Source organism: Chelonia mydas, chromosome 5, assembly GCF_015237465.2.
Source record: "Chelonia mydas isolate rCheMyd1 chromosome 5, rCheMyd1.pri.v2, whole genome shotgun sequence".
In the NCBI taxonomy this organism is placed as follows: domain Eukaryota; kingdom Metazoa; phylum Chordata; order Testudines; family Cheloniidae; genus Chelonia; species Chelonia mydas.
In genome coordinates this window covers 15,680,039-15,705,390 of record NC_051245.2, presented here as the reverse complement: position 1 = coordinate 15,705,390, position 25,352 = coordinate 15,680,039, and the positions used below count along the sequence as shown (strand labels likewise).

Below are 25,352 nucleotides of genomic sequence, written 5' to 3'. Positions count from 1 at the left end.
CACTGTGGCACTCCCGTAGTCACTACTGTGGATAGGTTTTATTTGTACCATGACTTTTCACCCAGTTCTTAAAAAGTTGAATACGGTTTTTCAGTGTTCTGCAGACCATATAAAGAAAATAATAAACTCAACTATAAGAGAGAGCTTGGCAGTTCCCCTATCTTTGATATAGGATATGCTTTGCCGTATTTATCATTTTCATGAAACACTGTGTTCTGCAAGTATTTGATGTAGAATGAAAATGTATCATCCAATTTGAAATGCTATTTGGTAGTTAAGAAATATGTTCATTATTATGTACATAAACCTCTGTGATGAATGCGCTGTCCTAGAGAAATGAATAGTGTATCCATCATCAGCTTTTATGTTTAAAGTATGGAACATGTCTCTCCACTATAAAACCATTTGTCTTCTTTTTAGAAGCTGGTTACAATGAAGATTAATCTAGAAACAATAAGAAGTTGAAGCAATGTATTGCTCCAACACTAACAAAATACTCTTTTAGGAATCTTTGAACTTGAGAGCTTTATAAGATTATATTTTATCTGTCAGTTGTTCTCTTATCCTCTCAGCATTTAAGTATTAATGACACCCAGTTATTAAGGGTACTACTGAATCCATGGCTAATACTGGTGGCTTGAATGAAGTCAAGGCCCCGGCAGATTCAGAATGCTCAGTTGTAGTATATTTGTAAGAATTCTGTATATGGTCAATTTGTGAGTGCATGGAAGGAGGCATGGTCTAGTGATTTAAGCGTGGATCTAGAAAACAGCTCTGACTCGGGGGCACATCTCAGAACCATCTGGTTCAGTTTTCATGCTATACAATCTATTGAAGGTACTTTTATCCTTTACCATAGTATCTGAGTGCCTCACAGTCTTTACAACACCCCTGTGAGATAGGGAAGTACTATTATCCCCATTTTACACATACAAAACTGCAGCACAGATGGACCAAATGACTTGCCCAATGTCATATGGAGAGTCTGTGTCAGAGCACGGAATTGAACCCGGGTCTCCTGAGTCTCAGGCCAGCGTCCCAACCACTGCAATATTCTTTCCCTGTACAACATTGCTCATGATACTTGCCTGCCACACAGGGGGTGTGAGGATTAAATACTTACTATTTATTATTTTGCAAGTGCTTGGAACATATCAAGCACTATAAATGCCACATATTAGCAACAATTAACTTCCAGTGTTTGTTCCTTGTTCTTTACCAGATAGAATTTCCCTTGTTCAGAGATGAACTGAAGCTCTCATATCCAGCCTGCTGCAAATTTTGGTAATGGGGCATTTGTATTTGACTCTCCAAGCCTGTCCCAGTAGGCTTTCATCCCAATTTAGTTCCAAAACTGGAATTATCCTGTTTTCTGGCTGAGGAGATGAGAGAAATCTTCTTGTATTTCTGCTTTTTTTGGACCAAAATCTTGCAAGAACTATTTTATTTTTGGCACCATCAAATCTGAACACCCGCTCCTCACTTGTCCTTCACCACAAACTCTAAACCCCATCTCCTCAACCCAATTCTATCTTTTGGTATAGGGTATGTCTACATTAGACACCTGTGGCTGGCCCATTCCAGCTGACTCAGGCTTGTGGGGCTTGGGCTGAATGGGCTGCTTAATAGTGGTGTAGGCATTTGGACTCAGACTGCAGCCCAAGTTCTGGGACCCTCTCACCTCACAAGCTCCTGGAGCCCAGGCTCCAGCCCAAGCCTGAACATCTATACTGCAAGTCACTTAACCTGCGGCTGAGATTGAGTCAGCTGCCATGGTGCCTGCTGCAGGTTTTTAATTGCAGTTTACGTATACCCTTAACGTCTCCTCCTAGTCTGGACCGGACACTTTTGTTTGTATTAACATGCCTAGATAGCTTTACAGTGATGACAAAAATACAGCATGAAAGCTCTCCTCTGCCTTCATTTGTCTCCCTACTTCTGGTCTCCAAGTTCAATTTCTTGGAAGAATGTGTTTTCAGCTCAAGATCTACTAAATAGCATGCCTCAACTCAGCCATTCCAACCTAGGTGGAAGCCCTACATTGCCAGTGACAGACATGTCAAAGAGGATTTGATTTTTTTCCCTTAATCACCAGGAATTTGTCTTGAGGTTTCTCCTTCAATAAACAAAGTCAGAGATGTACGGGTTTTGATGTCAAGGATTTCAATTAGTTGAACTCATACCTAATCTGGGGAAATTGCACTGAAATTTTCCTATGAAATGTAACACAAGAACGAGTGAATTTATTTTGAACAATCGTGGACCAAAACCAAGTGATTGTCCAGTGTGATTTGAGTCTGGCCTTTTAGACTAAACCCAGAAATTGGGGATTAACACAATTCTGTCAGCACTGACTGAATAGTAGGATTCACTTGAGCAATTGAATTCCTCATCTAGGACAGTCTGTGATGCATCCATGAGCTATGGCCGGTGTCTTCAAATATTCAGATGCTTTCAAATTCATTCTCTTGGATTTATTGCCTTCAGGAAAAATAGTAAAATCCTCTCAAGAATAGTGATTAGTGTTGCCAATGCTTAACTGGTTATTTTAAATATTCACCTTTTATGGCTTATGAAATACATAGAGCCATCCTTCCTTTAAAATAATTATATATAATCTATACCTTTAAGGAAGGATGTCTCTGTGTGTATGTGTACATGCATATAAAAAAATTTGGAATCTGACTTCTGACACACATGAACTGGTCCTTTAGAATTTCTGAGATCAGTTCAGCCATATATATATATATTACCTCATCTAGTCAGAAGCCATTTTGGTTATCACTTAAATATTCCTGAAATTTCACTTCTGCTTTTTTGTTCATCTGAGCTGTCTATTACGTACTGCAATTTTGTGTCAGTTTTGTGTAATATCACAGCTGCTAAACTTTACAGACATTAAACATTTATAATTGAAATGTTTCAAGGGCATCCCTGTGTACAAAATCATTTTTCTTAATGTGCCTTTCTCTGCCTTGCAATGTCTTCAGAGAAACATGATCTGTAAATTAATTTGGCTACAGGTAGTACCCTAAACACTCTCCCCCTCCCCCTTTTTGCTTGCTTTGTTAGGTGAACATTTTCACACTCATATTCTAGGGAATAGATCTGGGCATTAGATCCATGGATAATTTCAGGCAGCACTAATCGGATGGCTTAATAATTAATCGAAAGGCAAATCTTTTCTGCTGTGGCATGGTAACACAGAACAAGAGGAGCTATATCCTAGCCTGCTGTTTCGAAAGTAACCCATGGCAAAAATTATTTCAACTATGCATCCCACATGTCCCAAAGAGTCATAGTTCCTGAACAAAGTTTACTGTTTGATCTTTTTTGTGTTCTACAGTGTTAAGCAAGGTGGATCTCTTCAATGGATTATATCATATGGCACTGGAGTGTCTCCATTTGTCACTTACTCTAGGTCCTCCACTTAAACAAAACTGTGTGCTTAGCAGGTGGCAGAAACCATGATAGTCTATATTGTCAAGTGCAGTTTGCAGCTTATCCAGGTTTCTTTGGGGGTAGTTATGGTGTATCAAGTTGCCGTGGGCGATGCACATATACAATCTCTCGCCATGCCAAGAGCCCTTAGGAGAAGAAAACATTCAGCCTATACCCAGTCAACTATTTGTACATTGCAATAACACAACAGTTAGGAGGGTTTTTTTTCCAGAATAGCACAAATCCTATTATAGTTACTTCTGCAGTTCAGTTTATAACAAATAACCCATCAGAGATGCGAACAAACAAAAACAGCCACGTGCATTGTCTTTTTTTCTTTTCTCTCCCCCCGGGAATTTTTTTTAATGTGCTAGACAGATATTTTTAATACCAATTTCAGGCTGCAGAGAAATGAAATATTGTGGTAAATTATAAAAGTGGGGATTTTCCATTATTCAACTACCAGACTGGCAAGTTGTGGGGGAGTATTGAACACAGTTCCGCCCAAGTCGCATTGCTGATAATGTAATCATAAGTATAATGCCTAGTTGGAGAATTTCTTGGCAGTTGTGGACTGGAGGTAAAACCCCCAGGCCAAGATCTTCAGAGGTATTTAGGCACCTAATTCCCACTGAAATCAGTGGAAGTCAGGAACCTAAATGCCTTTGAGAAACTGGGCTCCAATGATCTCACTGGGGTCAGGATTTTGCCCCAGGTGCCTTACCTTAACTATTGTTTAATTCCTAGGTTGCTAGATACTTAACTGGGAAAGGAGGAAGATCAAACAAATCTTGAGGCAAACCACAATCTTCCAATTTGTAGGGCTTGGACAGACTGCTGTGTTGAGCATCGAGAAGGGGCTTTGGGCACGCCCAGCAGTCTGGACATTCAGAAGTTTCAGGATTGGGGCCCTTGCAAGTTCTGCCACCCTTTTATTGGAGTGCTTAAGTTTTTTGAACCAGAGGTACTTGGGGTTGGCCTGTGGTGCATTATTTTAACAGGATCAGTGATTCTCTCTTCCCTGTTTTGTTTAGCTGACAGACATTCTGTCCATTTGGGAGCTGTCTTAACTCACATCTGTGAGTCTGTTGGGTCTGAGGTTGCTCATGCTTGGTCTCAGCCCAGAAATGAATGTCTTAGGAAAGTTTGAGAAAAATCAGTTTGTCTATTTATTTTTTTCAACTGTACCAGCAGGAAAGGAAAACACACTTACACCAGTAATTCCAGTCAGAATTGTTGCCATCACATAACCAGAGTGGAAGCTAAGGACTTCAAACTGAGTTTCTTTGATGACATTCACTGTCCTTGTCTTCTCTAGGAAAAAAGGTGTGTTGTTACTTTGAGTTAGCTAACATGGTAACTAACTTGAGGTAAAAATCCTAGTGAAGACAAGACAAGGGCTTGCACGAGTGCTCTAAGAATAGCTGTGTAGACCGTGCTTTGAAATGCTGCTTGGGCTGGAACTCAGGGTCTCAAGCTCCCCTCCAGGGCTTGAGGCTTGAGCTGGAGTTCAGGCTCTGAACATCTACACAGCTGGTTTTATAGCACTAGAGCAGCAGTTCTCAAACTGTGGCCAAAGTAGGTCCCGACCCCGTTTTAATGGGGTCTCCAGGGCTGGCGTTAGACTTGATAGGACCCACCAACTGGGGCTGAAGCCTAAGCCCAAGGGCTTCAGCCATCAATGGCCAGGCTCATGTTCCAGGCCTTCTGCCTGGGGCTGAAGCCCTTGGGTTTTGACCCATCTGCCCGGAGTGGTGGGGCTCAGGCTTCGGCTTTGGCCCACCCGCCCGGGGTAGCAGGGCTCGGGCAGGCTCAGACTTAGGTCACCCCTCCTGGGGCCATGTAGTAATTTTTGTTGTCAGAAGGGGGTCATGGTGTAGTGAAGTTTGAGAATCCCTGCACTAGAGCAAGTCCCACTAGCATAACTCTGTAGACCGGGCTGGGAGGCTTTTCTTCAGATGCAGTGTAGACATGCCGCAGGTGGTTTTACAAGAGGTCTTAAATTTAAGCTAACTTCTTTAACTGCTCCTCCCTCTGAAAGTCTTGTAAAAGCAACTGTGAAATTGCTGTATCTTATTGCAGCTGTCCTTAACCGAGCGTGTAAAAGGCTTGACAATGGAGCATTGCCCACCAATGAAACCAGCCTTGTGCACCCCATCTGTCAGTTCCTCACATTCATGTCTCCATCCCTTCTGACAACTTGCCCCTTTTGCAGAAAACACCCTCTCCTCCTTCAGACTGACCCTTTCTCCTTCAACCCCCTCCCCAAGACCCACTGCTGCAATTTTGATAAGGAAAAAGCCACTGAATACTGGCAAGTTGTGGGGGAGATGAAGATAGTTCTCTCTCACTTTATATCAATAAAAAAGAATTGTATGTTTGTATATTGAAACAGAATGTATTTAACTGTATCGCTACAATTCGTAAGTCACTGGTCATCTTAGGCCCTTGGACTGTGAACAAATGACTTCTATAGGCCTACTCATGCTTTTAAGTATGTGTGTAAGTGTTTTCAGGTTGCAACCTTAGACTGTAAATCCTTTGGGAGGGAGACCATGCATCTTTGTATGTGTTTATGCAATATCCAGCCCATTAGAGTCCTGATCTTGATATAGGACTTCTTGAATCTACTGCAATATAGATGTTTGTATTAATATTCTACATGCAGAGATACAAGCTCCATGGATCTAAGCAGAACTATGATACTGATCTCCTTTGCAAAGCATGTTGGAATCTACGGATGCAAAGCATTATATAAGAGCTCGGCATTAACTCAGCCTTAAGGTTGCCTTCCTCAGTTAAATCCTCTGCAGTTGTTAAGGTATTTCAGCTGGGGCAGGGAAAGCCATTTTTAGTAATGCAAGTGCAACATCCTGATCTGAACATCTGGGTAAATATGTGCACCCATGTGGGTGGAGGTGGGATGAAGATAACTAACATAAATTCAAATCTTTAAGCCTGTTTTGCACAAACTTTCCAGAACAAGTCACCTGAGACAGAGTGTTGACAATTTCCATCCCAAAATTTCTTTGAGAAATAGGCTAGCAATAAAGGCAGGCTAGAATGGAAGATTCAGTGCTTAACTGTGGTGGGCAGTAGACATTTTCACTATTATAGATGGATTTTATTGCAGAGAATTATAGAAAATATTGAGGAACACTTTTCTTTAAAGCCATTTTCCATCATATTTTTTACTTTGGTTTACAAACACCCATGGCAGCTTGGTACAGAAATGTATTTCACGGGGGGCGGGGAGGGGGTGGTATTTTTTTTCTGTTGCTTATGTGCAGTTTTTTTATCGGGTGGGGGGTCACTCAGGAGCATTGTGCTACTGGCATTTTTTTGTTCAAAATTGGGCCCTGGAATGTTTCATTTTGATGGGGTGGAAAAAGCAGAAAGAATTGCTTGGTTTTTGCATGTATATAAAAAAGCATAGATCAACTTCTGGGTGCACCAACATGGACAGACTTCTAAACTCTCAATTCTTATTTCATGTATTCCCACTTTAAGACTCCTTTGTGGTGCCAGAGCAATAGAAAGTGGCTGCAGTGTAAATGAGACTCAGGCCCATAGCATGTTTGCTCAAGTTTAGGCAGAAGTCTGGCATTTTGGAGTTCATTCACTTCTTTTCCTGGATGTTCCTTTGCATATGTTTAAAATAATTTTAGCAGCACTGGAAATGTCTGGCATTTTCACCAAAAACCCTGGTTTTGATAGGTCCATAACTCAGCTGTTTTAGTTCAGAGTGAATCAATTTCAGAATCTAATATGCACTCTAAATCTCATAGAGATGGCAGGAGATGCCTTTTCCTAGCAGTAAAATATAGTGCTCTGATTTCTTGAATTACAGCTCTGCCACGTTTAGAGACTTCATTGTTTGTGGTGCAGAGCCTTCCAAACATCTAATAACAGCCATGAAAGTAGCCAAATTCGAGCATGTGCCTTAAAGGCCTGAACTCTCAACATGAGAAGATGAACAGGTGAAGTGCTCTAATTTATATGCATCAGAGCTTGGAAACAAAAGCCAGGCAAGAACTACGTTCAGTGTGTTCCATGCCATATACTGTTTGTTTTTTAATTTCTCCTCAAAATATGCACATAACTCATGTCAACATCTATAGAAAATACCACATGTGTCCAGGGGCAAAACTGTTCTTGCTCTTAAGTGATTTCATTGGAATGCAGTAGACTGGTGGTAAGGGGAATAGAACTGAAGTGTTCCTCAATGGTTCCATTCTAAACCACGGTCTTAGCAAAGGAGCTTATGGGAGTGCAGATAAAAGAAGAGGTTGTATAGCAAATCTGGATTGATGATAGACAAAATGCATACAGTCAGAACAAATCACGACAAACTTCCATGGGGCTCAACCTCACTCAGGCCAAGCACTCATCAATCTGAATCAATTCCCAGCCTAAGGACATGCAGGATCAGGCAACAAAATATTACCTGCAGAAAAATATGTGAAAAAAAAAAGTATGGAAGTCCAATGGTGAGATAGTGGCAAGTGTGATTAGAAGAGGTTGTAGGCCCAATCTATATATAACAAAATCCTTTGGCATTTTCGGACAATGATTACCTCAGGTGGTTGACAGTCATGTGTCATGACGTTCGGTGCAATCTGATTTGTCTTATTTTACATATGTCTCTCAATGTGGGGTACTTTTTTGCCTGCATGGTATTTTCATAAATCCCTCTCATGCAGATACTGTAAGTTGTAGTTCCACAGTCCTGCTGTGGCGATGCTTTCCGGTTAGAAGGAGGAAAGGTTCTCGTCGTTTGTGCGTCGTCAGCACCAAATTGAATGTGTCTGTGTCATAGTCAAGTAGGAAACTTTGTAGAGCACTTAAAATTAGAGAGGAGCCTTAACATTTAGATCCAAATTAGAGTTAGGCTGGCAATTGCATTCAACACCAAATCAGGGCCGAGATTGAGGTTCACATGAATGGTGCAGAAATCTGGCTAGCTGTTCTTGTGATACTTTGATCTCAACTGATGTAAATCTTTCCAGATCACCCATGCTCCTTTGTTCATTTTAAATGCACCTAATCCAGTACAAGTTGGGAGGAAGGGGGGAAGGACCTTCCAACCCAGTCCAGAAACAGCGGGGGTTGGGTTCAGACCTGATTTTAAACCCCACTCTCCCTCTCTCTCCTCCAAATGTGAAGAGGTTTGGATTCGAGGTTTGGTTTATTTAAGCTCTAATTCTAAACATTAGCTAAATAAATGAAACCCTGTGCCCTGTTTAATTTTATCTGTGCTTTGCTTTCAGGTGGTCCTACCATGACTTTTTCAATAGGTATCGAGTTCTTATGAAAAAGGGGGAGATCTCTAAAAATGACAAGAAGTTGATCTGTAAAACACTTCTGGAAAACCTCATTAAGGTGAGCTGGGATTGAAGCTTCAGAAACAATCGTTAAAGCACAGAAGCTGTTGGCACTGATAATATCTCAACTCACCTTCCCTTCCTCCCCATTTGCCTGCTGTGGCTGAAAATGCTGGTGTGCCCCTGGCACTCAGGAGTGTCTTCCAAAGTCAAACCATCTCAGAAGGAATAATGAGACTAAATGAGACATGGCATGAGATCTATTGATTGCATTCAAGCTGAAAAAGCCTTTTTTCTGCAATTGAATTCCACAGCTCGTTCGTGGACAGTAGATGATAGTGAATTACTATCGCCACAAAACCCATTCCTTTTCCTTCTTACTGACGATTGGAATAAAATCCTAGAGTCCTCGCTTCGCACACAGCATGAGGAATCCCAGTCAAGAGGACAGAGTGGCCAAAGGGCCTCTCTCTCATTGCACAGAGACCCCCAAAGCCAGTCACCAATCACCTTTTCATCCAAATGATGAAGAGAAAATGTCTGCTGAATGGGAAATTCTTAATGGTCACATACTGTGAGAACAGTCTAGACACTGAGATTTCTTTTCCAATTATTAATTTGTTCTGTCCTTTTTTAAAAAACAAAATTTAACAAGCTCTAGCTGAGGGAGGTTCAGTTTGTTATTACTCAGGCTCCTTGGGGACCATTTGAGTTCATTTTTTAATTTAAGGATATTTTCCAATGATTTTTTTTCTCTGTGATTAAATTTTTATTTCTGAGGCCTTTTTTGTTGCTGAGGCCTCTGACAGGTTGGCTGGTTGTTTTCTTGGGGCCCCGGTCCTGCAAAGACTCAACTTTATTCACTGACACGTCCTGTTGACGTCAGTGGGTCTGCTCACAGTGGGTAAAGTTAAAGCACATGCACACCTTTGCAGGATCGCAGCCTTGACTTTTTTTTTTTTTTCTAAAGAGGTGATCTAAAGTTGCAAAATGCCGCTTTCACATCCAGATTTTGAACATGTGCTCAGTTTATGGGTTTGGCTTAGCCTGTTTATAAGGAGTGGGGCCACTTTTAGAGTGTTGACACAGATCTGGGTTCAGATTTTGGCACTCCTCTCATTTCCCACACAGAGTTTGGGAGTCTTTGGCTCTGAAATTTTGGTTCTAGCTCATCTCTTAAGTTTTGTCAAAATGGAGGAAAACAAGCTTTTGTTTTTCACCCTATCAGAGAGCATAACATGCCAAGAAAGTGTTTGCATCTAGTTTGCATATTCATTGACTAGAAATACAGAAACTGGAAACAGAAAGGACCAAGGTCCAGCAATGCCCATGCCTTACCTCATGCAGTTGTGATATTACATGAAGAATGCCCCTAGATCTGAAAACACCATCGGTGTTCCAGAGCAAGGTGACAAACCTTCATGGTCCCTGCTAATGCCTAGTTAGGACAAATCCCAGTAAGTTGCAAAACTCCGATTGACTTCAGTGGGACTGGGATTTGGTCCTTAACCCTTGTCAGCTGTTAGTGCAAATATGTGAAAATCGGGATTGTTGAGTTAAAAGAGTGAACCTCGGCTTTCTATGCTGAAACTGGTACTGTGGGGATAAAGTTTGTTTAACCCAGTTGAACGGATATGGGAATTGAACTGGTAAATTTTATTCACTCTTGTCATCCTTATATACACTTACTCAGCATAGGCTCCTCAGGAAAATGTTTGTCTTAACTCAGTTTCCCTTATGCTTTTGAAAAGGATCCTGACAAGTTCCAGTTTGGACGTACCAAGATCTTTTTCCGTGCAGGCCAGGTGGCATATCTGGAGAAACTGCGGGCAGATAAATTCAGAGCTGCTACTATCATGATACAGAAGACAGTGCGGGGCTGGCTGCAGAGGGTGAAGTACAGAAGGATGAGAAATGCTGCAATAACAATCCAGAGGTATACACGAGGACACCTGGCTCGCAGGTAAGCATCATCCCTAGAGAATGACTAGCTGGGAACTATAGAATGGTGAAGAGTTCCAGCTCTCTTATTAGAACTGCTCAATCATCTGATACCCCTTGTGTTATGAAACCTGGTTACATTCTTAGATTCCAAGGTCAGAAGAGACCATTGTGATCATCTAGTCTGACCTCCTGCATAACACAAGCCATAGAACTTCCCCAAAATAATTCCTAGAGCAGATCTTGATATCACAAGTACATGATCTGCCTTATCTTCAGAAGCGCTAAGCACCTGCAGTTGCCATTGACTTTATAGGGAGTTGCAGGTGTCCTGTACCTCTGAAAATAAAGCCCATTCTGTGTGTATGTAGACCATGGACAGTGTGGTGTAGCTGTAAGAATAGGGGCGTGGGAATCAGAACTCCTTGGTTTTGTCGCCAATCCTACCTGTGATTTTTGGAAAGGTCCCCTAAATTCTTTTGGCCCTGTCTGCTCTCTTTCATGTTTAATGCACTGTTTTACTGGTGTTGCACCTGTGTGTTTGTGTGTAGTGAAAACATGACTTGAAATGTCACCTGGTAGAGCTCATGGCAGAGAAGATTCAAAGATTAGAGATGCTGCTGGAGACAATGATGGAATTCAGGCAGGGATTTGAAGGTATAATGCAGGAGAGGAGGTGATAGACAACCCAAGTTTTGCAGACACCTGCCAAACAAAAGGACTTGAAGGGTGGACGGCCAGAAGAGAAGGATGATCCATGGAAGAATCTGACTACAGGGACAGGTCAGAAGAGGACACTAGCTATTGGTGGTAAAATGGAGTTGAGTAACAGATTTGCTGCACTGGGGAATGAGGAGGAGAAACAGGCAGAAGGTGAGGAAGAAAAGAAGGGAAGCCAATCCTTGCAGAAGAGATGAAGATAGCCAGGGACCGAAGCCTATGGAAGAATGGGGATACGATGTACAGGGGGCTGTGACAGAGAACATAAAACAGATTCATGCAAACACCAGGGAGAGACAGGTGCATGTGAGCGAGGACTAAAAACTCCAAAGAATTGACAGGCATGTCACCAGACCAGATTCAGAAAACAGAAGTGTGTGCTCTCTTCCAGGAGCAAGGGCATCAGATGTGGATGTGAGGCTAAAGAGGATTATGATGGGAGGGAGGAAAAATTCCACTGATGGTGCTGCATGTCAGGATGAATGACACTGCTGGATTCCTGCTGGAATGGATTGAAATGCTCAGCTGGGTAAGGCATTTAAAGAAATGGAAGCTCACGTGATTTTCAGAGGAGCAGTTCCGGTCCCTAGAGAACAATGGTGAAGGCGTGACAAGATAATGAAGATCAACAGATGGCTCAAGGATTGGTGCTCTGAGGAAGGCTTTGGGATGATCAACCATTCAGACGCATTTACAGAAAGAAGACTCTTATCAACTGATGGGCTCCACTTGACTACCTAGGATATTAACCTTCTGAGATCAAGCCTGGCCCAATTGATAAGAAGGGCTTTAAACTGGGAGATGAGAGAAGGTTGAGAGACTCTTGAAATCACCACACCTGGCTTCAGTACTCAGGAGTAGGAAAATCCCCTAAATGAAGATAGTGAGGGATAACAAAACACCATAAGCTAGAAAACCTGGTGAGGTCCAAGGGAAACAACTGAGTTGCTTGCACATGAATGCAAGGAGCCTGGGCAATAAATTGGAGGAACTGTAACTACAGGTACAGGAAGTCAAATCAGATATTACAGTGGTTACAGAAACAAGATGGAATAGCCCTCGTGACTGGAATACAGATATTGAAGGGTTGGTCTGTTTAGAGGAGAAAGAGGAATAAAAGCTTGGAATTTCTTCAAATGAACTATACAAAAATCATTTGAAATTTGCATCCTAAGTGAAGGGAAGAAACTAGTAGGGAAAGGCTCCAGACCCAGCTGGATGAATAACCACTTTGAAAAGATTATTAGGAGTAAGCAATTTGTTCTGAAACCTTGCATACTGCTGAGGTCAGAATAACAGGTCTGTAATTGCCTGGATCACCTTTCCCACACCCCTTTCTTAACTATAGGTACGATGTTAGCTATTCTCCAGTCGTATTGTCCTACCCATGAATAGATTTATTAAAAATCCTTGCTACGGGACTAGCAATCTCATGTGCCAGAGTGGGTTTTTGATCCTTTATGTTGCTGCCTTCAACCCCATTTAAGATTTCTCAAGATGGAATTCAGTCTGTTAGCTGAATGGTTGCTGAGCAGTAATCTATTCCTTGGCTCTGAGTTAATGTTTTCCATTCAGAGGTGCTGCAAAATAAGCTGCAGCCCAATTAACCCTGTTTGTACTTGGGTGACACAAGATGCTGTCTATTGAGCTAAGCTTACTCTTCAGGCATCCTATCTTTTAAACACGGTCAGTCCCTTTCTCCTGATTTACTGAGTGCAAGGTGATTTTTATCAGTTAATTTGGATGGCTGAGGTTGAGGAATCTCTGTCCCCTCAGAGATGACACACTGATTTCCTATAAATCCATCAGCTATATTGCTGATGTATATTTAGAGTTGTCCTAACTGAATTCACGTCATTCTATTTGCAGTTATGAAATGTAACAACCTCATGGAAAATACAGTGATGGAAAACTCTATAATGCACAGAGCCAGGCAGTGGGATGATTTTATTTATAACAGTCACAGACGTCTCACGTAGTGGCCACAACTCATGTCCAGTCAGTTCTTCATTATTACAGTAGTGCGCACACGACCTAATCGGGGCTTTACGGTGACAGGTATTGTACAAACACATAGACATGGTCCCTGCCCTGAGGACCTTACAGTCTAGTTAAAGTTGAGGCATAACAAGTGAGTGTGACAAATAGGGGGGGAGGGAAGGAGGATGACATGGGTAGCAGTAATTAATCTCACCCAATTACGTTGATTCACATTGTGCAACATTTGACAGTTACACACATTTTTAAATATTATTTGTTTGCCTCCCACCCTCTCACTCCTTTTTGCATAAATCAGTTCAACCCCATCCCTCTGCCTACCTATGTAGAGGCTTCTGGGGACATGTTGTTTCCAAGACCTTGGCCCTGTGATGGGGAATCAGGGAAGGCTGGCTAGCTCTTGCTCTCAGCTGTGGGGGGAACGTGCTGGGAAGACACGGCCTTAAATCCCTTAGTGCCCAGGAGTGTGCTGCCATAATGCAAACTCCCTGGTATTGCTAAGAGTAGAAATAAAGGAGCACCTAAGGTGTTGGGGCTGCATTTCCTTTGTATCAGCTGATGAGGAAACACAGACCTTCCATGTGAACGGCATATCTTAGTAATGTGCCTTCATAAGGCAAGGTTTGCGCAAACAGTATGCAGTGGAAGAGGATTATAGACCTAGCACAACCCAGGGAGAAGGAAGATGTATGGTACGTTTCTCCTGACAATTCCAAAGGAAAGTGAAGATTCTTCAAGACCTCATTGAGACCCTGTATCTCAAGCAGTCACGACATCTAGAGCTGGGGTGGGGGGAGAGCGGGAAGAGGGGGAGAGAAATCTTACTACTTGTTATTCCATATTCTCTTTCTATCCTGATTGACCTTACCTCAACCCTCTGCTTCCTTTGAGATGACCTTGCTGTGAGATCCATCTCTTTGTGCTGGGTGCATAGAGAACGGTGTAGCTGGATAAACAGCCCTTTTCTCTTGGTTATTAAGAGGTTCCAGTTCTGTGGGATGCACTAAGGCATTGTGTGCCTATAAGAAGGGAATGCAAGGGCCCGTACAAAGAGCCTTTTTAAAATGTAATGTTGACAAAAAGTTTAGCACAACTTGTAAAACCAAAGCAAATACCTGTGTGATGTTTCATGCTGAGGGCAATGAATACATCATAAAATCAGTGAAACAAGCTAACCATCAAACTAAACTGTGGTTTTATGGATATTTATTAAGAGATTTAACAATAAATTGTTCATACATTTTCCCCATGTAGTCTCAGAATGTCAGCGGCACACAAGGGTACTAACCACTTCCCAAATTATCCACTGTGTATGAATCGTTTGGAGTCCTGCTCATGAATGTTGCCAAACCAGTGCACATTGCTTTAAATGTCAAATCAATTTGCTGCTGTTTTGCTCAATGTACCTGTAACCAGTGAACATGCTGTACTACTCTTGTTTTTGGTAGTAGGGGACTGGAATAACGAACCTTGATGATGATGGCTTAGAGTTTTGAGGATTTAAGACGGGGGGGAAAAAGAAACCAAGAGAGAGTGGGAGGGAAAAAATAAACTTTTTTAAAGAGAAGCACTAAAAGCAGTTCCAAACGTTACATTTGCTGTTTGTGTTTCAAATATCCCCAGATACAGCGAGCCTTTAATGGATGTATGCACATCACCACTAATTTAACAGGAGAGATGGCATCAACTTCTCTTCCTGAGCTTACTGCTGTTTTTCTCTCTCTCAAGTAGTGTCAAACTCGTCAACAAAGGATTGTTTGCTAATGCAGCTTAATACCATCTATGGCAAAAATGTTGTGTATAGATATCGGTGACATAGTGGAATTGAATTAGTATTACCATTAACCTCTTCTTCCTTGCAATTCACAGATTGGCAGACCACCTGAGGAAAACAAGAGCTGCCATCATTTTCCAGAAACAATACCGAATGTTGAGAATCCTTCATGCTTTCCAGAAGATCCGCAACGCCACTATCACAATTCAGGCCTTCACTCGGGGCATGTTTGTCAGGAAAATTTACCACAAGGTACTATTACTTCACAAAATGTCACTGCATTGGGGAGAGATTCCTTTAAATTTATCTACCAAGAGTTCAGTCCAGTAATGTATTTGTTCAGGACGTTTTGATCTTTTCCCCCAAACTGTGAGGTTTTGTATTTCTAGAGTCCACAAGTATTAACTGCAAATATTGCAGCATTAAAGCTGTGCAAGCAGAAATGATTAGGCAGCAGCGCCTCAAAGGACTAGCTTAATGAAGTTATTCACACAAACAGATGCGTACGGGCATAGTGGAAATGGGGAAATGTCATCTGATGTAACACATCCAGTGAAAATCTTACCTGAGGAACAGTGTACACGTCTGAGCCATGCTACTGTCCGTTAAAGTCAAGCTCAAATGAAAGGTGCCTAGTCGCTTTCAGATTTACTGCAATTGCCTATTTAATTAATGATCTCCATTCATTTTAATACGGTAATGAATGCCCAGTGAGAGGAAATAAGTGATGCTGATGATCACAATAAATGACACAGGGAAAGACTGCCGGGCTCAGGAGATGGGTAATGGCATAGGGAACCCTCCACCTCAAAGTCATCAGCTGCCATCCAGCTCCATTTGTCATTTCCAAAAATGATTACCCTCTGATGGCTGTTCAGTGGTTTCAGTCCAGTTTGCAAAGGACAGGTACCCATGTGACAAAAAGCATCACTAAGATTGATAATAAGTAAGGTCACTTGTACTCTGGGTCTAGAAAAGAGGTCAAGAATGAATAGGAATGTAGACTGAACTAGCCACTTGGGAGATCCCTGCAGGCCCCAGCTGATACCCATTGGATTAGGGAGTGGGGGGACTCGCACTGGCATTGCTCACACAATACCTGTTTTGTAGATGTCCATCTACAGGGCTGCTATTCTACCACTGTTCAGAAACGCTGTTCTTTTTAACTATCCACTATTCAAGAGAACTCAAACCTTAACAATCAAGTATTAGAGTTGGGTAGAAACCAAGCCTCTGGTTCCGGACACCCTCAAGCTTTAGGGAAGCTTGGATAGAGAGCTGGGTGCAAATGCAAACTTTACAGCTGATGTGTGGCTCCATGTGTTGCCAGATCTGGCACAGTGGGTTAGTGTACTCCCCTATTGCCCTCAGAAGATCTTAGTGTAAAATTTCATTAGGTCACTAGGTGAATTTAGCATGTCTCCTGTTTATTCCTTGGGAACAGCCATCCACATCTCTAGACCACCATACATTTGGCATATACAGCACCCTGTATTCATGAAAGTGCCAAGATCAAAAATTACAGAGTGCTGTAAGTGAAGACTAAGAAGCATCAGAAGAGCTGTGTGGAGAAACTTCAATGGTGCCTGCCTCCTTAGTTCCTTGTTGTGCCCTGGACTCCTGTGTGACTTTGGGAAAGTCGCTTAGCTTCTCAGTTCCTCATCTGTAAAATGGTGTTAACAGCATCTCCCTACCTCACAAAGGTGTTGTGAGGGTAAATACATTTAATATTTGTGAGATGCTCTGATAGTATAGTGATAGTCGCCATATAAGTACTGAAGATAGATAGAAAATATAAACAGGTGGGGGGAAGCCCCCTCTAAAATAATAGCAATTAGTTGATCATTCATCTATTCTGCAACTGTTTTACTAGACTAATGTAAATCTGGGGGGATGTTACTTCAAATCCTTTTGGGGCAGAGGAGAAATGTGAGGGGAAGAAACAGGGCAGTGCTGTGCAGTAAATTCAGTTGGGCCATTGTTACTAACCGATAGCAGCTTTGTTTGATGCTCCAGATTGTCTTGTTTCTACATGTTTCTCCTGATCGTCTTTTGTTTCTGCATGTTTTCTAGATCCTTTTGGAGCACAAAGCTATCATCATCCAGAAACATGCCCGGGCCTGGCTGGCTCGTAAGCACTTCCTGCGCTTCAAGTGTGCGGCTGTGGTCATCCAATGCTACTTCCGGCGCATGAAGGCCAGGCAAGAGCTGAAGAAACTGAAGATTGAGGCACGGTCAGCACAGCACTTGAAGAAACTCAATATCGGCATGGAGAACAAGGTGGTTCAGCTTCAGAGGAAGATAGATGATCAGGTGAGCCCCCGAGTATATTGGAACGACTTTGGTTCTGTTTCTGTCTTGCATGTATCACGCAGGCAGAATTTGGGAAGTGGATAAATGAGTGGCTGGCTAGACTTTATGTAACAAGTATTGTTCCAGAGTGGTTTACGTGGGGCTATACCTTCAGCACACCCGAGAATTTCAGCTGCTGCAGAATGTGGCTACCATGCATTCAATGTGACTTCCCATAAGTAGCGTGTTATGCCTTGCTGCCAGTTGATGTATAGGTGAAGTTTAAGGGGTTGATTTTTGAAATATTGTGTTGTCTTCCGTATGGGCCCTGCTTAACTTAGAGACTGCCACTCTCTGAATGATTTCAGGGTGGCTGCCAGCACTTGAGCTAGCTGCTGCCAGGGCATTCTCAGTGAAGGGTCCTCACCTCTGGAACATAAGAACGGCCATATTGGGTCAGATCAATGGTCCATCTAGCCCAGTATCCTGTCTTCCGACAGTGGCCAATGCCAGATGCATCAGAGGGAATGAACAGAACAAGCAATCAGTGAGTGATCCATCCCCTGATGTTCACTCCCAGTTTCTGGCAATCAAGTGACCATCTTGGCTAATAGCTATTGATGGACCCTATCCTCCATGAACTCACTTCCTGCCCTTGGTCTGCCAAAGCCAGGACACGCTGCAAAGTCTGTTTGTTGGGGTTTTTTTTGTTTGTTTCCCCATCCACTTCTGACCTGGAGGGAAGGTACAGAGGTACAGTGGCTACAGGGTTTTGAACTCAGTGACTGACGAAGTGTTTTATTGGCATTGTGCCAATTAAACTTCCTTGTTTAATTCTGTTACTAATATTTTACATGTGCCAAGAGATTACTGATTATGCTTTTAAGAAATGTAAATACAGTAGAATACTTGGTAAATGAGCAAGAATCACAGGAGTTAATGCTCTTGCTTAAGTTGTAGAGATTTCCTGCACACTGATGATTAATGTGAAACAGATTTCACTGATCAATCAAAAGCACAAGAACAGGAAATGCTTGTTTCTCTGCATTCATTTACCAAGACTAACCTAGCTGTCACCGTGTGTCACAGCTTGGCTAGCTGAAAAAATTGAAAGATGATGAAATCACATTCTGGAACTCAGTTTGACCAGATGTCTCATAGATAGTAACTAGTATTTCTTCTTTGAGGAGTGTCCCTGTGGGTTCTCCACTTCAGGGGAATGCATGTTCCTGTGCCTTTGACCGGAGAATTTCAGCAGCAGCGCTCATCTGTGTCACGCATGTGCTCCCCATCTCACGCCTTTGTCGGCACCTATCTAGCGTACGTGAGCAGACCTCCCTCAGTTCCTTCTCAACTCTCCTTGGCCTGAGATGGAGCTCCCAGTAATGATTAAAATCAATAGCTAGTTTGGGATCATAATAGTCTTTTAGTATTCCCGAAGCTGGCAGGCTCAGAGTCGAGAGGCAAACAAAAGCCTACCTCCTCTGCCACGGCACCGACAGAGCTGCCGAAAGATGTGGCACCGAGGCGCTCGCCACAGGCTATGGCGCCACCTTCCGCTCCCATAGCAGAGAGCACTTGCGTGTCGGCACTGACGCCTGCAAGCGCAACATCATCATCGGCACCGACCACCTCGGCACTGAAACCACCGACACTGCACCATTTCCTGCACCACAATGACTTACTGATGTCAGCGACGCCAGAATCACCACTCTTCGATACCAGTGTATCTCCGGTAAGCACGGTCCCATGTCAACCCACCACGCCTTTGGCTTCTCTGTTTTCCAGCAAGGAGGAAGATGAGGAGGAGGAGAAGGGTGCTTTTTCAACACACCACTCCAGTTCCATCCAAACTACTTCAGCTTAGGCCCACCTGTAGAACCTAAGTCTTACCACAGGGTTGACACCCAGACCAGGTAATGGCCACACATAGATGCCACCACCTCTGCCATTCCCCATGCAATGGCCCTACTGGGACCCCTGGAGGGCACACAAGAAACAATATGCCTGGCTCCCAAACTCCTACAGGGAGAGGATTAGATTTCCCCCACCACCTTCACTGTCTACACCATCAGAATCTCTGGAGGAAAGTTTTGAAGAACAGGAGGAGGCCCTGGAGCAGGAAACAACACCATCAGCCAACATTTCCGTCTCTTCCCCAGGTAAGGCCATAACACTACGACCACCCACAGTTTGTGATGATTTCAAACGTTTCCAGGAGCTCTTCAAAAGAATTGCCAATTCCCTAGAGCTCCCCCTAGAGGAGGTCGCAGAGTCCCGACACAAATTACTGGACATTCTCCAAACTTCATCTTTGTCGAAAATAGCACTTCTGATAAAAGAAGCACTTATGAAGCTGGCAAAAAAACATGGCAGACCCCAGCAATGATACCGCCCACTTGCAAGAGAGCGGATAAAAAAAATTACGTTCCCTCAAAAGGGATGGACTTTTTATTTTCTCACCCCACACTGAACTCTTTCGTTGTTGACGTCAGTCAACGAGGCAAGACAAGACCAATCTAGATCCACCCCATATGACAAAGCATGGAAACAATTAGATCTTTTTGGTCTCAAGGCCTACTCATCAGCCGCTCTTCAATTTCGGATTGCAAATTACAGTGCACTGATGACGAAATACAACCACACAAACTATTCCAAACTCACAGTCTTTATTGATTACATACCGGAAGACAAAAGAGACCAATGTAAAGCCATCATCTCCGAGGGCCATCTCCTAGGCAGAAATGCCTTATAGGCATCTCTAGATGCAGCAGACATGGTGGCACACTCCATGGCCACAGCCATAGTTTGCATTGAGCTTCGTGGCTCCGCCTGTCTGGCTTCCCAAGGGAGGTACAATCCACTGTGGAGGACCTCCCTTTTGATGGCCAGAAGCTCTTTCCAACAAAGACTGACGAGTCCCTCCACACCCTGAAGGACTCTTGGGCAACCCTTTGTACCCAGGGGATATACACACCTCCAACAAGAAAAAACAGGGTAAATACTATCCCTTCCAGCAGACAAGGTCTGCCCCATATGCCCAACAACAGAAGGGATACAACACACAAAGGCACAGACAGACCTCCAAGGCATTGACCACCTGCGCCTCAGTCATTGGCATCCCAGCAACCCTCTGCAAAACAACAATTTTGAGGGTTTGGTCGAGGGCCCAAGTGACCTCCCAGTTCCTCAGCGCTGACGCCATCATTGACCGTCCCCCATTTCAGACACTGTCTGACCCCTTTCTGCTAAGCATGGAAATCCATCACCCTGGACAAATGGGTTCTAGAAATAATGCACACAGGCTGTTCCATACCTTTCCCCTCCATCCCTTCAACTCATCCTCCCTCCCTATCCCTCTTCAGAGATCCCCTCACAAACATCTTCTGCAGCAAGAAGTAAACCACCTCCTACATCTGTGCTCCATGGAACAGGTACCATCACAACACAGAGGGAAGGGTTTTTAGTCCCACTACTACTTAACCCAGAAAAAGAACAGGGGATGGAGACCTATTCTAGACCTCAGAAAACTCAACAAATTTGCAAAGGTCTGGCAGTTCAGGATGGTCACATTAACAACAGTAATACTAGCACTGGAACAGGGGAACTGGTTCTCAGACCTCGGCCACCAAGACGCCTATTTTCACATAACCATGCATCCCGCTCACAGGAGGCTTTTCAGATTTACTGAGGACAGAACGTTATCAGTACAAAGTTCTGCCTTTCAGCATCTCGACAGCCCCGTGGGTGTTTTCCAAAATTCTTGTGGTAGTGGTAGCACACCTTCGCAAGCAAGGGGTAATAATATTTCCCTGTCTGGACGTTTGCCTACTAAAGGCACTCACCTGGGTACGTGCCCTGGACGTTACTCACAGGACAATCGCCCTCCTTTCACAGCTGGAATTACAACTAAACATGCAAAAATCAACACTGACACCCGTGCATAAACTGGACTTCACTGGGACCCATCTCAATGCTCTGGAGGCCAAAGTGTCACTACCAACAAACAGACTTGTCACTATAGTCAATCTGATCTCCGCAGTACTGAGCAGCCCACAGATAGCAACACAGACTTACCTCCAACTATTAGGTCATATGGCGGAAAGCACATTTGTGGTACGACACGCAGGACTTCTCATGCGCTGCATTCAGGACTGGCTAAGAACATCTACGTTCCATAAAGACACAGCCTGAACAAGCACCTCACCATGCGGCTCAAAGTCAAAGACTCTCTACGCTGATGGACGATGGACCCAACCCGACAACGTGTGTGGGAGTCCCTTTCGCACAGGCTCCACCTTAAATGATTCTCACAACAGATGCCTCCTTGATCGGCTGCGGGGGGGGCTCACCTATAGCACCACATAATTCAGGGTGGATGGTCGTCTTCTGAGACATTTGTTGCAGATAAACTTCCTGGAGCTGCACGCAGTTTGCAATGCATCCTTGCACTTCCTACCGTTGATCAGAATTGAGACCATAAGGGTAATGATGAACAACATTGCCTGAATGTTTTATATAAACCGACAGGAAGGAGCAAGATCACACTCCCTATGCACTGAAGCTATCAAATTGTGGAATTGGTGTATCCGGCACAATGTCAACATATTAGCCTTGTGTCTCCCAAGATGTTAAAACACCACAACAGATACATTAAACAGAGAGTTCTCCCAGGGAATGAGTGGGAACTAAACAACACAGTCCTGCAGAGCGTATTCAGACACTGAGGTCATCCATCCATAGAACTCTTTGCAACATCTCAGAATTGCAATTCTGCTCGAGAGCAGGGTTGGGCTCCTGATCCCTGGGGGATGCTTTTTTCATCAAATGGGACACATCACTGCTATAAGCATTTCCCCCTATACCCCTGCTATCAAGGGTGCTTCACAAAATAAGGACCAGAAAGGCCAAAGTCATCTTGATATCCCCCACATGGCCCAGACAAACTTGGTACTTGTACCTGTTGAGGATGGCAGTATGTATGCCACGTACTCTTCCTCTTTTACCTAACATTCTATCGCAGGATGCTGGACAGGTTTACCACCCGAACCTGGAGAGGCTTCACCTAAGAGCATGGAACCTACATGGTTCCATCATGACAAACTGACCTGCTTGGAACAGGTGAAGGACATATTATTAAACAGCAGTAGGACAACCACATGTAATACTTACTTACCTGCATAAATGGAAGAAATTTATCATCTGGTGGCAAAACAAACAAGCCCGGGCTGCTACCGCTCCCTTACCAATGATATTAGAATACATATTAGAACTTAAAAAATCTGGCTTATCGCTTGGCTTAATTAGAGTATATCTCGCGGCTATTACCTCTTTTCACCACAAGGTGAATGGGATATCTATATTTGCCTATCCTATAACTAAACGCTTTCTAAAAGATATCAGAAACGTCTAACCTGAAATTCGAGTACTTACCCACCTTGGGATTTGAACTTGATTCTCTGCTGCCTCACCAGAGCCCTATTGGAACCATTAGCAACATGCTCTCTGACACACCTGTCAAAGAAGGTGGCTGCCTTGGTTGCGATCATGTCTGCTTGACAAATGGAAGAGCTAGGGGATCGTATGGCACACCTCCATACACCCATCTTTTTCAAGGACAAGGTCACCCTAAGACCTCATCCTAAACTTTTACTCAAAGTACCTTCTTCTTTTCACTTGAACCGACCGATCCATCTTCCCTCGTTCTTCCCTAAACCCCATGGGAGCAAATGGGACTCAATATTACATGCTCTGGATGTAAGACACACACTAGTGTCCTACCTTGAAAGAACTATGCCCTTCAGAAAGTCAGAGGCTTTTCGTTTCAACTTTGGACCAATCTAAAGTTTCCGCTAGCTCCAAACAGACTCTGGGTGCGTTCAATTTATTGGATGCATTCAGCTTTGTTACCAACAGAAGGAGTTACAACCCCCAGCGGGGATCCAAATCCACTCCACCAGATCCTTATCAACCTCAGTAGCCTTTTTAAACAAGCACCGATTATAGACATTTGCAAAGCAGCTACCTGGGTATCTGCTCATGTTCACAGAACACTATGCAATAGACCAGGCTCAAGATCAGACACACAGTTAGGACTTAGTGTATTGTCATCAATTACCCATGCAACTCTGAAGCCCCTTCCATCCACCAGAGGGCACTGCTCAACAGTCACCTGGAATGGAGCACCCAAGGGGACATTCCTCAAAGAAGGAGAGGGTTACTCACCCTGTGCAGTAACAGGTTCTTCAAGATGGGTGTTTATGTGGGTGCTCCACTACCTGCCCTCCCCCCTCTGCTTCGGAGTTCAATCTACGGACTGTACAGTAGAGAAGGAACTGACCGGGGTGTGGGGGGTCTGGTCATGCGCGCTAGATAGGCACCAAAAACGGCATGAGATGGGGAGAGTGCACATGCGACCCAGATGAGCACTGCTGCTGAAATTCTCCGAACAAAAGCGTAGGGGGACACACTCACCTGAAGTGGAGCACCCACAGGGATGCCCATCTTAAAGCACCTCAGTTACTGCTGATGAAGTGAGCTGTAGCTCACGAAAGCTTATGCTCAAATAAATGTGTTAGCCTCTAAGGTGCCACAAGTCCTCCTTTTCTTTTTGCAGAGGGTGAGCAACCCTCTCTTCTGAAAAACATGCCAGGTTGATTGTGGTGAAAAGTAGAACCAGGCAATTTCAAACCACAAGCTTGAAAATCCAGAATAGCTAGAATTAAAACACATATTTAAGAAAAAACACTTTTTCCAAATTTATGTCTAAAGCTTCCTGCTTTAACAAATATCTGGAATGCAGAGTAACTACTGCATTCCAGTGGACCCTACCACAGATTCTGGGAGTCAGTTCATTTGACAACCAACTAGAAGGTAGTGAATACACTGAATAAATACACAGTTTGCAAAGTCTTTTGAATAGGCTTGTTTTAAATCTGACCAGCCATCTTTGTGATACAAATATATTGCATTTTGAAATGGTACGTTTTAGGTGACAGATGCCTGACAGTTTGAGAGACAGTTTTAGTGTGGTGGCTTTTTGAAAAGATGAAGTCATTAATCAAGTGCTGTTTGTCATAAGAAGGCTACAGAATAGCTTCTTGATTACAGGTCCTTTAGCAAGAAGAATTCAGTTTAAGGGATTTTCCCTGTTCACTATTGAGGAAGTAAGTGAGCTATTCTAATGAGATATGTTTTGTATTGTCCATTTAGCTTCACAACATAACATGAGCGTTTCAAAGGCAAGTGTTGGAGATCATCCAGATGCCTCAGTTGTACGATGGCAAAATTCCTATTAATGTGGGCTCTTCAATTGTCCCTTTGCAGATAAATTCTTAAGTCACTCCTTCACTACAATTCACGTGGTGGTGTTTTCAGATAAGTTCTCATTCTGGTTACCGCATACACAGACGATAAAAGGTGCTGAGGTTTGTGGTACCCATTCATTAGCAAGTACCTTTTGTCATTCTGTTGCGGGCAAGTCAGGAAACATTGTGTATCACGTGCAATCTCTCACAGCTTTAAAGCTCGCATACCTCTGTACTACACAAGAGTTCCTGTTGGCTGCCTACAGTATTGAAGAGGATAGGAAATTTGTATGTGCCGTCTTAAATACGTTAGTCCAGACAATGGAGCCATCTGTAATTAATACTGTGAGCCAATGTCACCACCTTCAGCTTCAAATGAGTGGCACCCACTTATGGCAGTGATGAATGAAGCCTGTGAGCCCAATTTTCAATCTTGGGTACCTGGATTAGACTGCCCAATTTGCACCACTTGCATCCACACCTAGGTACCTAAAATTGATATTTAGAGACCCAAGTACCCAAATGCAGAATTAGTTGCCATATCTTAGCCACCTA

At 43.3% G+C, this 25,352-nt stretch overlaps 1 protein-coding gene across 4 annotated transcripts in view; it reads left to right on the top strand.

Annotated features, from left to right (window-relative positions):
• Window positions 1–25,352, top strand: part of MYO5B (myosin VB) — a 357,700-nt gene that overhangs the window by 258,132 nt on the left and 74,216 nt on the right. For all 4 annotated transcript variants that reach the window (XM_043546335.1, XM_043546334.1, XM_027817527.3 and 1 more), the window contains exons 18-21: window positions 8,712–8,823; window positions 10,517–10,728; window positions 15,294–15,450; window positions 17,272–17,511. In XM_043546335.1, coding sequence (XP_043402270.1) covers window positions 8,712–8,823; window positions 10,517–10,728; window positions 15,294–15,450; window positions 17,272–17,511 — 721 coding nt within the window. The remainder of the gene's footprint in view (window positions 1–8,711; window positions 8,824–10,516; window positions 10,729–15,293; window positions 15,451–17,271; window positions 17,512–25,352) is intronic.